The 11,142-nt window shown below is 50.0% G+C and overlaps 1 protein-coding gene across 3 annotated transcripts; it reads left to right on the top strand.

Moving 5' to 3' along the window:
* The first annotated feature begins 1,608 nt into the window (after positions 1-1,608).
* On the top strand, positions 1,609-10,925 carry LOC111138902 (CD5 molecule like). Of its 3 annotated transcripts, none has more exons than XM_022490882.1 (6): positions 1,609-1,782; positions 4,014-4,040; positions 6,551-6,901; positions 7,939-8,256; positions 8,948-9,268; positions 10,379-10,925. In XM_022490882.1, exons 1-6 carry the CDS (start codon positions 1,755-1,757, stop codon positions 10,384-10,386), a joined length of 1,053 nt encoding a protein of 350 aa, XP_022346590.1. In that variant the 5' UTR covers positions 1,609-1,754; the 3' UTR covers positions 10,387-10,925. The 3 variants fall into 3 exon arrangements, with proteins under 3 accessions (XP_022346590.1, XP_022346591.1, XP_022346592.1); XM_022490883.1 differs by having other exon boundaries at positions 1,630-1,782; positions 6,581-6,901; XM_022490884.1 differs by lacking the exon at positions 6,551-6,901 and having other exon boundaries at positions 1,630-1,782.
* Positions 10,926-11,142: the final 217 nt, after the last annotated feature.

Below are 11,142 nucleotides of genomic sequence, written 5' to 3'. Positions count from 1 at the left end.
CACAACAAAGGAAACAGTCAACAAAACAAAGAGGCAACCCACGGAATGGGAGAAGATATTTGCAAATGACACTTCAGATAAAGGGCTGATATCAAAGATCTATAAAGAACTTCTCAAACTCAACACCCAAAAAACAAATAACCCCAGTCAAAAAATGAACAGAAGACATGAACAGACACTTCTCCAAAGAAGACACATGGCTAACGGACACATGAAAAAGTGTTCAAACCATTAGCCATCAGGGAAATACAAATCAAAACGACAATGAGATACCACCTTACACCTGTTAGAATGGCTAAAATTAACAAGACAGAAAACAACAAATGATAGTGAGGATGTGGAGAAAGGGAACCCTTCTTACCCTGTCGGTGGGAATGCAAGCTAGTACAGTAACCCTCGAAAACAGTGGCTCCTCAAGATGTTAAAAATAGAGCTACCCTATGACCCAGCAATTGCACTACTAGGTATGTGTACTTTAAGACACTGGTATCCCTGACACCTGACCACCAAGCAGGCTGAGACCCAGCTCTTCCAGACCAGCCTTCATCTCTGAGATGGATGACACCATTTTATTCATCTCCATCCTCAGAGCAAAGCCTTTCCTGCTCCAAATCCCCAGGCCACTCACCCTTCACTTCCCGCTCAAATGTCATCACTTCTGTAAAGTCCCTGATTAACCCCAAGTAGAAGTAACTATTTCCTCCACTGTGTTCCCAAAGTGTCATATACTTTCCTCTCTCACAGCTGCCTCCACATGCTGACACAGCCACGGGACCATGTCCCATGTAGCGCCAACTCCTCCATTCCTGGGTGTGTTCCCTGTACCCCTCACATTCCCCTAGCACTCAGGCTGCTCCGAACTCTTTCCTGAAAACAATAATAAGTAGGTGAAGAAAGACAGGACTAAACAGAGAGGTCTGTAATGAACCAATCTTCATGCAGAGTGACCTGAATATTACAGAGAAGTGAAAATGTGTAGTTGTGGAAGGAAAACTACCTGTGGGGAGCAGCAGGAGCATTGTCAGTGGATATAGTTGAGTATTCCCAGGGTCTAGTGCTGAATAGCTCTTGAAACACAGTGGTGCTTAATAACTAGGTGGGAGGGGTTTTGGGGGCTGGGAAAACTGGGGGTCTTACTGCTCAACCATTGTCCATCAGATACTGGTCCTAAGAATGACTTGATTTCATTACCACAGGGACCTCTCTCCACTTAGCTTCCAAAGATGGGCATAAACCAGGACAAGGACAGGAGAAGAGCAGATCCATGGGCTAAGCCCTCTGCTTTGTGCTAGAAAAGCTGGTTTGAAGGAAAAGCCAGCCCTAGATGAAGAGATTGATACCTTGACTCTGGATTATGGTGCCTCCAAGGGCAAGCTAGATGTATTCTACAATCTCTGGCTTTTCTATTGTCCAGAGGTGGATGGAGCTGGGATACGGCAGAACCCAGGCAGAACAGCTTGGGGTTTTTTGTAATTTCCTTTCTTTTTCCATGTTTTTCTGCCATTTCTGGCCACCTCCCTTCCTCTGGGGATATGCTGAACTCAGCAAGTCCAGCTCCACCAGCTCTGCCCCCTGTGCCCATTGGCTTCCGGTCATCTGGTCATCTGATAAGGCTTCTGATAATGCTTCTGGTGCAGACAGAACCTGCCCTGCTCTGTCCTGCTGGCACACTTGGTGGCCAAAGCTGACTATTGCTGCTCCTGGGCCTCCTCCCAGCCTCAGACTTCAGCTCAGCATCTCCAGCAGCCTGGCTCATGGCCCTGCTCTTCTCCTTGATCCTCGGTGAGTACCTCTGTCCCTGCTGGCTGAGACTTCAAAGTTTCCCCGGAGCTCTGATCAGGAGTGTGCTCTCCCTGCCCAGTTGGTGCGGATCCTGCTACCTTTCCAGGAGAGGCTTCACCTGCTCTCCTGCCTTTTCTGTGTCTGGTTAAGTTCCAAACTCAAGCCACTTAATCCATACCTGATTTATAATCCACTTTGATCACCAAAGTTTTTTCTGTTTCCCTTTATTTGCACCAACAAATTTATAATAGTTTATCCCATTTCCCTTTTTACAAAAATTTCCGTAAACGTTTTCTTTATAAGAAGACAACTGAACCATGGGTAACAGCGGGTAGAGCAAGAAGAGGAGGAGAACTGCCAGACAGACACTTTCACAGTTTATACTGTCCAGTTTCCCCTCAAAGGTGTTCCATATAATGTTTCTCTAGTGTTCCCCAGTTTCTTATCACCCGGATTAAGGTATTGTAAATGGGGATTTTGGAGTCAAAGGGACCTGAGTTTCAATCCTCGTTCTTAAATTTCTTAGCTGTCTGAATTGTTAAATTACCCTCTCTCTCTGGTATCCTACCTTCATCTGTGAAGTGAAGGTAATAGCATGTTCTTTGGAGGTTTGTTAGGAGACTTTTCATGAGATAATGAACTTGAGGCATCTAATAATCCTACAAGGTCTCTTCCCTAATCAGTCACATCCATTTTATTGTCTTGATGATCCCATGCATCACCAAGGCTCACACTGGCATTTATGTGCTCTCTGTAGGGTGCTGCCAAGTTCCCAAACACTAGTACATTCTCTGAATCACCTGACAGCTAGCTCTACCCGGTCAGGAGCATCCTATCACCTCTCCCCCACTTTCCTTCAGCCCCATCTCCTTCACGAAGCCTCTCTGGTCTGGCTACCCATCATCACCCTGCTCCAGAATTTTCAAGTTCCTCTTGGGCTCTATCACTTCCAGATTCGCATACCAGGCATGACACATTTGGTTTCCATTGTGTATATTCAGGCTTTGTGCTCCTTACTAGATGTGTGGGGTGCAATATAATCTTGAGTTTTAGATGGTTACAGACAAGGTCATACTGAGTCTGAGAGAGGTCACGTCCTGAAGATTAAGGGCTTAGAGTTACTTAGAAATTATTGGGAAATGAAGAAAATATTCCAGAATAAGAAACTGAAATTTTTGCATCTGCCTGAAAGGCTCTAGACCAAAGATATTAGCTCCTTCAGAAACATTTCATAAGGTGCTGGGGGGTGAGGAGCATGACTATTCTGCAGTTCAGAATGCCTAGGACCTTGGGGACCACTGATGGGCACAGGGCTCAGGACTCTCGGTGGCATGAGAAGGGAGCCTAATGCATAGAGGAGCCTGATTACCCAGGGGTCCTATAGGGAGAAATTATGATGTCCTTATGATGTGCTGATGCCTAAACTTTTGAGTTTGGAACCAAATTTAGAGCTGCTTTCTGACCTGTTGAACCCACAAGCTAACAATGGTTTTCACGTTTTTAAACAATGGGGAAAATCAAAAGAAGAATACTGTTTTGTGAAAGGGAAATTGAAATTTCAGTGTGTATAAACAAAGGTTTATTGTAGTGTGGCCATGCTCATTTGTACACATGTACACACGTGGTTGCTCTCATGCTGCGGTGACAGAGCCGTAGGGTAGCAATAGACCAGGTAGCTACAAAGCCCAAATTGTTTGTGATCTGGCCCTTTACAGGAAAAGTGTGCTGGCAGTGGCTTGAGCACAGTGCCAGTGACACAGACAAATCCTTCAGTTTTCCTGCTTTTCGCTGCCCCCATGGTGTCACTGTCTTCTTCATGAGAGCCTTCCCAGTGGCCTCCAGCATGACTTGCTGGGGAGCCCAGAGGCTGAACACCACCGGTCCACTCCAGGCAGTAATCAGTTAACATAATTGACTAGAATAGAAAGTCTATTCTAAGTGAATAGACTTAGTGAAAGTGAATCTATCCGTGCCTGGGGCAGAGCTACATCACACGTACAGAGAATAGGTTGGGCTGTGGTAGAATTGGTCTCTGTGGTTCCCAGTCAGTGTCCCTGTGTCCTCTGGGGCTGGTCATTGCAGGAGGTTTTTCTAGGACTGATTTTGGAAGCTCTGTACCCAGTACTCTAGCTGCCCCACAAAGTCTACCAAAGACTTTCTAGAGAGTTGTGTTATTTGAACAAAGCCTTGGGATTGACTATATGATCTCACTCGCTTCCTTTTCTCCTCAGCCATTTGCACCGGACCTGGTCTCTTAGGTAAGACTTTTTGGGTTCCTGAGAGGGAGGCCTCCAAGTTCTTGAGATGGAAATCTTGATGCTTACTCGGGACATGGGTAGAGGCTCTAGTTCAATAGAACCTCAGTAGATTTCCTCTCTGGTATCTCAATCCATCCACTCTGTGGATGGGTTTCCACCTCTAGAACCTGGAAGGGAGTTGGGTGGTGTTTCCTGCAAGCAGATTCCCTCCCACTTGGACTCTGTGACCTAAAACTCTTGGCCACCTCCAAGTAACAGATGGTTTTGTTTGGGGGCTCAGAAGGTACCTCTCACTTGCTGGTGTATCTGGGAGAGGAAATTCCTTTTGCCCTGCTTGGCTCTACCCCTTCCAGGTCCCTATGCCAACCTGCATGGCTCCTTTGAACTAGAAATGCATTTACTTGTGTGCAGCATGTGGTTTGCCCAGCAGCAGGCAGGCTAGATTTCAGCCTCCACTGGCCACCTGAGTTAAGGGGTCCTTGGAGCATGCATAAGCTGCACAGAGGATGGGTCTGTCGAGAGGAAGGCTGTAATCTCCAGACTCAAGGTGGTTGGTCGTGGACCATCAGATTCTTATACATTATTCCATTGGTCTTTTTCTCTTGATGGTAGAGGCTTTACCAGAGAGGGACAGCCATAGACTCTGCAGTGGACATGGGGGACCCCACACCAGCAGGATGTAATTCAGTTCTTTCAACATTGCTGGTTTGGGTTCTCAGTGCATCAATCAGATTTCATGGTCTTTTTCCCGTGGCGTCCAGGGCTGTCCCAGCTGTCGGTACAGGGACCACAGCTCTACAGCTTTCCCACGGCCCAGGACACTGCTTCTCTGCCCCCAGCCCTGCTCTCGAGCTGTCAGCCAACAAAGTAGGCTGAAGACACTGCCCAGGAGGCAGCTGTCCTGATGACCCCTCTGCCCTTCTCTCTGGCTTTCAAATCTCTTCTCAGCTGGGTTTCTTTGACACTTAGGCTGTTTCTTTCTTATATGTTTCTTCTTCCTAAGGATGTCTTCTAATCCTACTTTCCCTGGAAAATAAAACTCATTTAAAGCCAGAATTTTACAATTCAAAACCAGATAACATGCGCATCATCGTGATAGCTAGAGTTTCCTGGGGTACAACACAATAATGCCTGTCTAAACTCAAATCTTGCAATGACCCAAATGCTATTTCTGGATGATTCTTCTTGAGTTATATTTGTACCCTATAAATGTAGGTGTGCAAAAATGAAAACTTTTCTTAGTTTTCTGTAGTTAAAATTTAAAATCTATTTCCAGTCTCCATTCCTCTCATTGCTTCCCTCAGAAAACACACGGAAGAAAAGGAGACACAAAAACAGATGAACAACCCAAATGTCAACTTCCAATGCACTCTAAAATCAACCAAGGTCTTCTCACTCAGAAGCTTCTTCTGGGATGGATTCCAGGTTCTAGGGTGTTTGTGCAGAGCTGAGGCAGGATAGATGGTGGAAGATCTGGTGCTCCAAATTCATGTTCCATTTGCGCAGGTGCCTGCGTCACCCACATGTCCTATGTGGTCATAGGTGACACTGCTCGAAATAGGGTAGGCCACAGACCAGCAGTCGCATGTGGCCCCACCATGTACCCCAGACCTGTCTATGTCAACTACCCCACTGCATGGAGGCATGGACCATTCAGCTCCTCTGTAACATGCTGTCACCCAGGGACTACTGGAGTCCTTGTGGGTTTGCTCCCAGACCTCTTAAATATAATGTCCTGGAGGGCAGCACTGCTCTGAGTTCATAAACCAATACTTGGAATATAGTATATATACGCTCAGCAAAAGTGTGTTGCCTGCTAGGCTCTTTTCTGCTCTCCCACAGCCATCTCCACTCTATGTCCATCTCTTGGTGGAAGAAGGAAAAAGATTTCCATTAGCCTTTCCACCCTCAGAGTTATGGTTGGGAAGCAGAATCATGTCCTGGGTTCCTCAGAACTTATCTGGAGGCTCTGGGGAGACTGTCTTCTACCCTAAGCCCTAGAACCCTCTAGACTAAGAATCTGACTGGTCAAGGCTCTGACATTTCCTTCACCCACTGCTCTCTGCATCCCTCTGAGCTGGGTTCTTGGGCATGGGAAGATGTCAAGAGAAGCAGCAAGGATGGGTAATGGTGGATCATGGATATTGGGAGAGAAAGAGAGTGAGGTTGTTCAACCCAAATTATATCTAGAGAGCCTGCCCAGTCTGGCTGCCATGGGGAGAGACAGAGTCAAGAAAAGACAACACAACAGACCACATCTCTACACTCGTGTTCTGACCCAGGGCTCCCACTGCTTAGTGGTGTGAGCATATATACCTAGGTGTCTTGAAGCAGAGTTTCTCGGCAGGGTAAGTTAGGAGTGGAGCAGAATCAGAACTTAGGGATGGGGTCCTGAAGATCCTCTCCCTCCACTTCCCTTTCAAGCCCTCCTTTCTCAGCCCCCAGCATCCCGCACCCTCTGGGAGTGGTGGAAGTGTTCTGAGATGCCTGAGTCCTCTCTCATCCTCCAGATGCCCAGCCAAACTCTCATCCCTTTGGAGGGTCTTTGTCCAGAGTGCGGCTTGTGGGAGGTGACCACCGCTGTGAAGGGCGGGTGGAGGTACAGTGGGCCGACGAGTGGGGCACGGTGTGTGATGACGGCTGGGACGAGAACGACGCAGCTGTGGTGTGCCGGGAGCTGGGTTGTGGAGCGGTCAGGAAGGCAATCAGCGGTACCGCATATGGGCCACTGACACAAGAAGATCAAAAAATCTTCGTCCAAGAATTCAAATGCAATGGCATGGAAGAGAGCCTGTCTCAGTGTGAAAGGGAAGATTTTTTTGACTGCAGTCACAAGGAGGACGCGGGAGCTGTATGTGGGCGTGAGTACCGTAGCCCCGCACCCTGTTCCACCCAACCCGTGGGCCACGCTCACCTGTCTTAACCCCCTGTGGACTTCACAGGTGGCTAACTAGCTCCTCACCCTTCTCAACTGCGGGCCCTGCAGAGTCGGTATTTTTCCTGCTCTTTGATTGAGGTAATGAATTCAGCTTAGTTTCAACTACATGAGAGTCTGCTTCTCTCCTTCACACACACACACATACACACACACAGGCACACCCAGACCCATCCACCACTAAGTGCTCGTTAAAGAGTATAGCCTGTGTCAGGAGCTCAGGGGAATTTGTGGGGAAGAAAAGAGCTGGCAACATATGATATATGTTTCCTGGGTTTCACTCCTAAGAAAACCAAGGACAGTGCACGCTTTTCCAGCTCCCAAAGATTCCACCAACGAAAGAGCAGGCAAGAGAAGCTTTTAGGAAACCAATACAACACTTTGCCTTCTGTGCATTAATAATCCCTTCTCTGCATGCACTTCCCATTAGACTGTGATTTGCCTGAGGAACTGGTCCCTGTCTTCTCTTTGTCACCAAGCAGACTGTTACCAGGGAGACGGCCAACAAATCTTTGGGCCTGATGCTGAGATCTCATTCCTACTTGTTAGAGAGATTGAAGGTTGGGAGCACTAATCCACAGTACTCGGGTGATAATGATGAAAATGAACCAGGACGTTTTGGGGCTCGGACACATTGTGTCTGTCACTATTGCATTTTATTTTTTTTAAATCTATGCAATCCATCTACGTGCCTCTTATGAGGAACAAATGAGAATACAAATGTGAAAATAATTTGAAAAACTAAAAATGTTACAGAAATAATTAATTCACTTGGAACTGAAAAATGACATTCATTCTGTCGATTCACTCATCCAACCCTTTCAACAAGCATCTGCTGGACAATGCCAAGCGCTCTAGAACATTGGACTAGACACCGAGAGCGGAGGGGTGTGCCCATGGGGCTCTATTCTGGGAAGACCGTGTTCTTACTTGAACAGACACCTCCCCTTTCCTTTCCCACAGTCCCAGAGGACGTGCGGCTGGTCGACGGCCCCAAGCACTGCCAGGGCCGGGTAGAGGTGAAGCACCAAGGGCAGTGGGGCACCGTGTGCAAAGCAAGCTGGAGCTTTGCAGCCACCAAGGTCGTGTGCCGGCAGCTGGGATGTGGACGGGCCATGCTGACCCGGAAATGCTGCAACAAAGCCACCCAGGGCCAAGGGCCCATCTGGCTGAGAAAAGCGTCATGCTCGGGAAAAGAAAGCAGCCTTGAGGAGTGCCCTGCTGGGGTCTGGGAGAGGAGCAACTGCACCCACGATGACGACATGTGGGTGGAATGTGAAGGTAAAGCCCACGAGGTCGGATGCTAGATTCATTCCTGGGTTTGGCCACACTGGATTCCGTCCAACCGGCGTCCACGGAGAGCTAGCCACGCGCTAGCCACGCATCAAGAGACAGGCACAGATTCGCTTAGTTGTGCTGCTCGCCAATTCTCATCCATGTATTTATTTTTAAGATTTTAATTTATTTATTTGAGAGAGAGAGAGCACCCGTGGGAGGAGGGGGAGAGAGTCCCAAGGAGGCTCCTTTCCGAGTGTGGAGTCCAATGAAATCAAGAGTTGGGCACTTGACCGACTGAGCCGCCCAGGCACCCGCTGGGGCTTTTACAAACACTGACACGAACGCCTCCCTTCGTGCAGGAACGTGGTTTCGGCAGAAGTAAGCCCAGAGTACTGTGGACTATTAGCACATGGAACTCACGTACCGGGGATGGAGCATGTCCTCCGTTGTTGAGCTCTCTGATTTTAAAAGCGATCAGAAAGTCATTATTAATATTAGAGTTTTATGAATTAGACAGAGAAGTGGGAAATCCTGGTTCAGGAAGGGACTTGGGACGCTTGGTCAGGCCAGGAGAAGCGGATGTAGGCACGGGAGCTGGGCGGAGGGTCTCATGAGCCGGCGGGATCTGAATGTAGAGCAGTTCCTCTGTCTGTCCGCTGCTTGCCTTCACCGTTCCTCCCTCCTGTACCTGCAGATCCCTTTGAGCTGCAGCTGGTAGGAGGAGACAGCCGCTGTGCTGGGAGGCTGGAAGTGCTGCACAAGGGCCAGTGGGGCACTGTCTGTGACGACGGCTGGGGAGAAGCCGCGGACCAAGTGGTGTGCAGGCAGCTGGGCTGTGGGCCGTCCCTCTCCCCACCTACTAAATTCCGGAGAAGATTTGGCCCCGGGGCCGGCCGCATCTGGCTGGACGATGTGGCTTGCTCAGGGAAGGAGAGGTCCCTGGAGGAGTGTCCACACAGGTTTTGGGGCCGACACAACTGCAACCATGCAGAGGATGTGGCTGTGGTCTGTGCAGGTAAGTCCTGGAGCCGAGTTCATGAGGACGTCACGGGCGAAGGGGAGGGACGGCGGCTCCCGCCGCGGTGCTCACCTGCTCTCCACGTACTTCAGGGGATACTAGTGGGGCGTTTCAGCAATAAATAGAAATAAGGATGAAACAAATAATGAGTCCCATATCACAGACTTACTGATGTGAGGGCAAGAGAGGTTTTAGAAACTACACCCTTATATGAAAACATGAACAAAAGTGAGAATTAGAGAAAATAAACAATTTTCCAAAATCATAAAAAATTGCTTTGAAATGATAGAACATAACTAAAGTGACCAGTCCTGACTCTGAACTCAGGGGTTGTTCATCCGGAAGACCCCAACCCTCACACCCAGAGTTTAAACCACGGGAGACGGTCCCACCTCATTCTACCTGACGTCTCTCCGCCGATTTTACGTGAACCTGTGGGACTGGGGCTGGGGTGGAGGGGCTCTTTGGAAATGCCCAGGAGACAGTCTTTCCGGACAGTGGGGGGGACTGTAGGCCTCTTCAGGGGATGGGAGGAGGAAGCCCTGCCCCAACCTGAACCAGGAAATGCAAGCTCAGTCCCTGGGGGCTGAAGCCCAGCTCAGCGAGCGGGGTGGGAATGCAGGGCTGCGTGGTTTAAGCACCCTGCTGCAGAGTCCAGTGAGGGCAGAGGCTGACCAAGGGCCGGATGAACAGCTAGTGCCCAGGAGAGGAGGGGAGAGTCCTGGAAGGCTGCAGGTTGAGAGCTGATGCTGCCACCCTGAGCTCTGTTAACTTAGACAGTCACTTAACTACTCAGGACCTCATTATTTTCATCTGTAAAATGGGAATACCCTGGTGCCATTGACCGTGAAGAGTTCCGTGATCATGTGAGGGCGAGACGTGTTCACATGTGGGAACACTGTGGCCGCTGGCTGAGTGAGCCCTGGGGAGGCTGCACCCGACTCCACCTTGGTCCACATCCGTGCAGGACGTGTTTATGATTAGGGTCTGGGAGGGCTTCTCTTTCCTGTTCTGGGCCCAATATTCTTTCCTAGCCTCATTGAGCTTGAATGAGATCATCCTTTCTGACGTGTCCCATCCTTACTGTACATCCTTTTCTCTTTGCAGAACAGTAGCCTGGCCTACCTGATGGTCGACCAGAAGCCCACAGGTCCCAAGTGTCCCCTACTTCTCATGGACCCTGATTGGTCTGGCCTGAGCCCCGGGCCGCAGGCTGTACCTGCCTCCCGCTTTGCCCCCAGCAAGCACCTGAGCCCTGTGCCCTGCCGTGCTCTAGAGCCAAGCACTCCCATCACCGCCTGGAGACAGGAGCTGTTGAATGCCCTTTGCCAGGAAGACAAGCTCACGGTCCCCCTCTCCTCGCCGTGGACCCTCCACACTGGCTCTGGCCTGTGCTGCCTCTTCTCACCCCGCCTGGGATCCCCAGCCCTGTGCTCTGACCAGTATGGGCCATCGCTGGGCGTCATCTGTGTCTGGTCAGGTGATCGCAACCACGGCTGGCACCTCACTGCCCTTCTGCTTCTCGGTGACAGCACGTTCTTCCGGGAGCAGGGCAGTGTCCTGTAATTCCGGGTGCTGCCATGGTACCTGAAGCCACGGCACATCCCCTCCCGGTATCTGCAATAAAGCCCCTCTGGGGACCGTCTGCCACAGCCATCGGGGTTGCTCTTTACCAAGGAGAATCGCGCAAGGGTTTTCTAACGGATCCAGGGAAACGTGTGTTGGCAACGGGGCTGCCTCTGGAAGGAGGGGAGGCTGAGGCGGAAGGAGGCTGGGGGGTGGGAGTGGGCGGGGGTGGGAGTGGGCGGGGGTGGGAGTGGCCCCGCCCGGGGTGGGAGTGGCCCCGCCCATCAGATGGTACCACTTTCACC

Source organism: Enhydra lutris, unplaced genomic scaffold, assembly GCF_002288905.1.
Source record: "Enhydra lutris kenyoni isolate GAN:26980312 unplaced genomic scaffold, ASM228890v2 scaffoldscaffold94, whole genome shotgun sequence".
NCBI classification, from domain to species: domain Eukaryota; kingdom Metazoa; phylum Chordata; class Mammalia; order Carnivora; family Mustelidae; genus Enhydra; species Enhydra lutris.
Note: the sequence above shows the minus strand (reverse complement) of the source record. Positions and strands in the feature narration are given on the sequence as shown.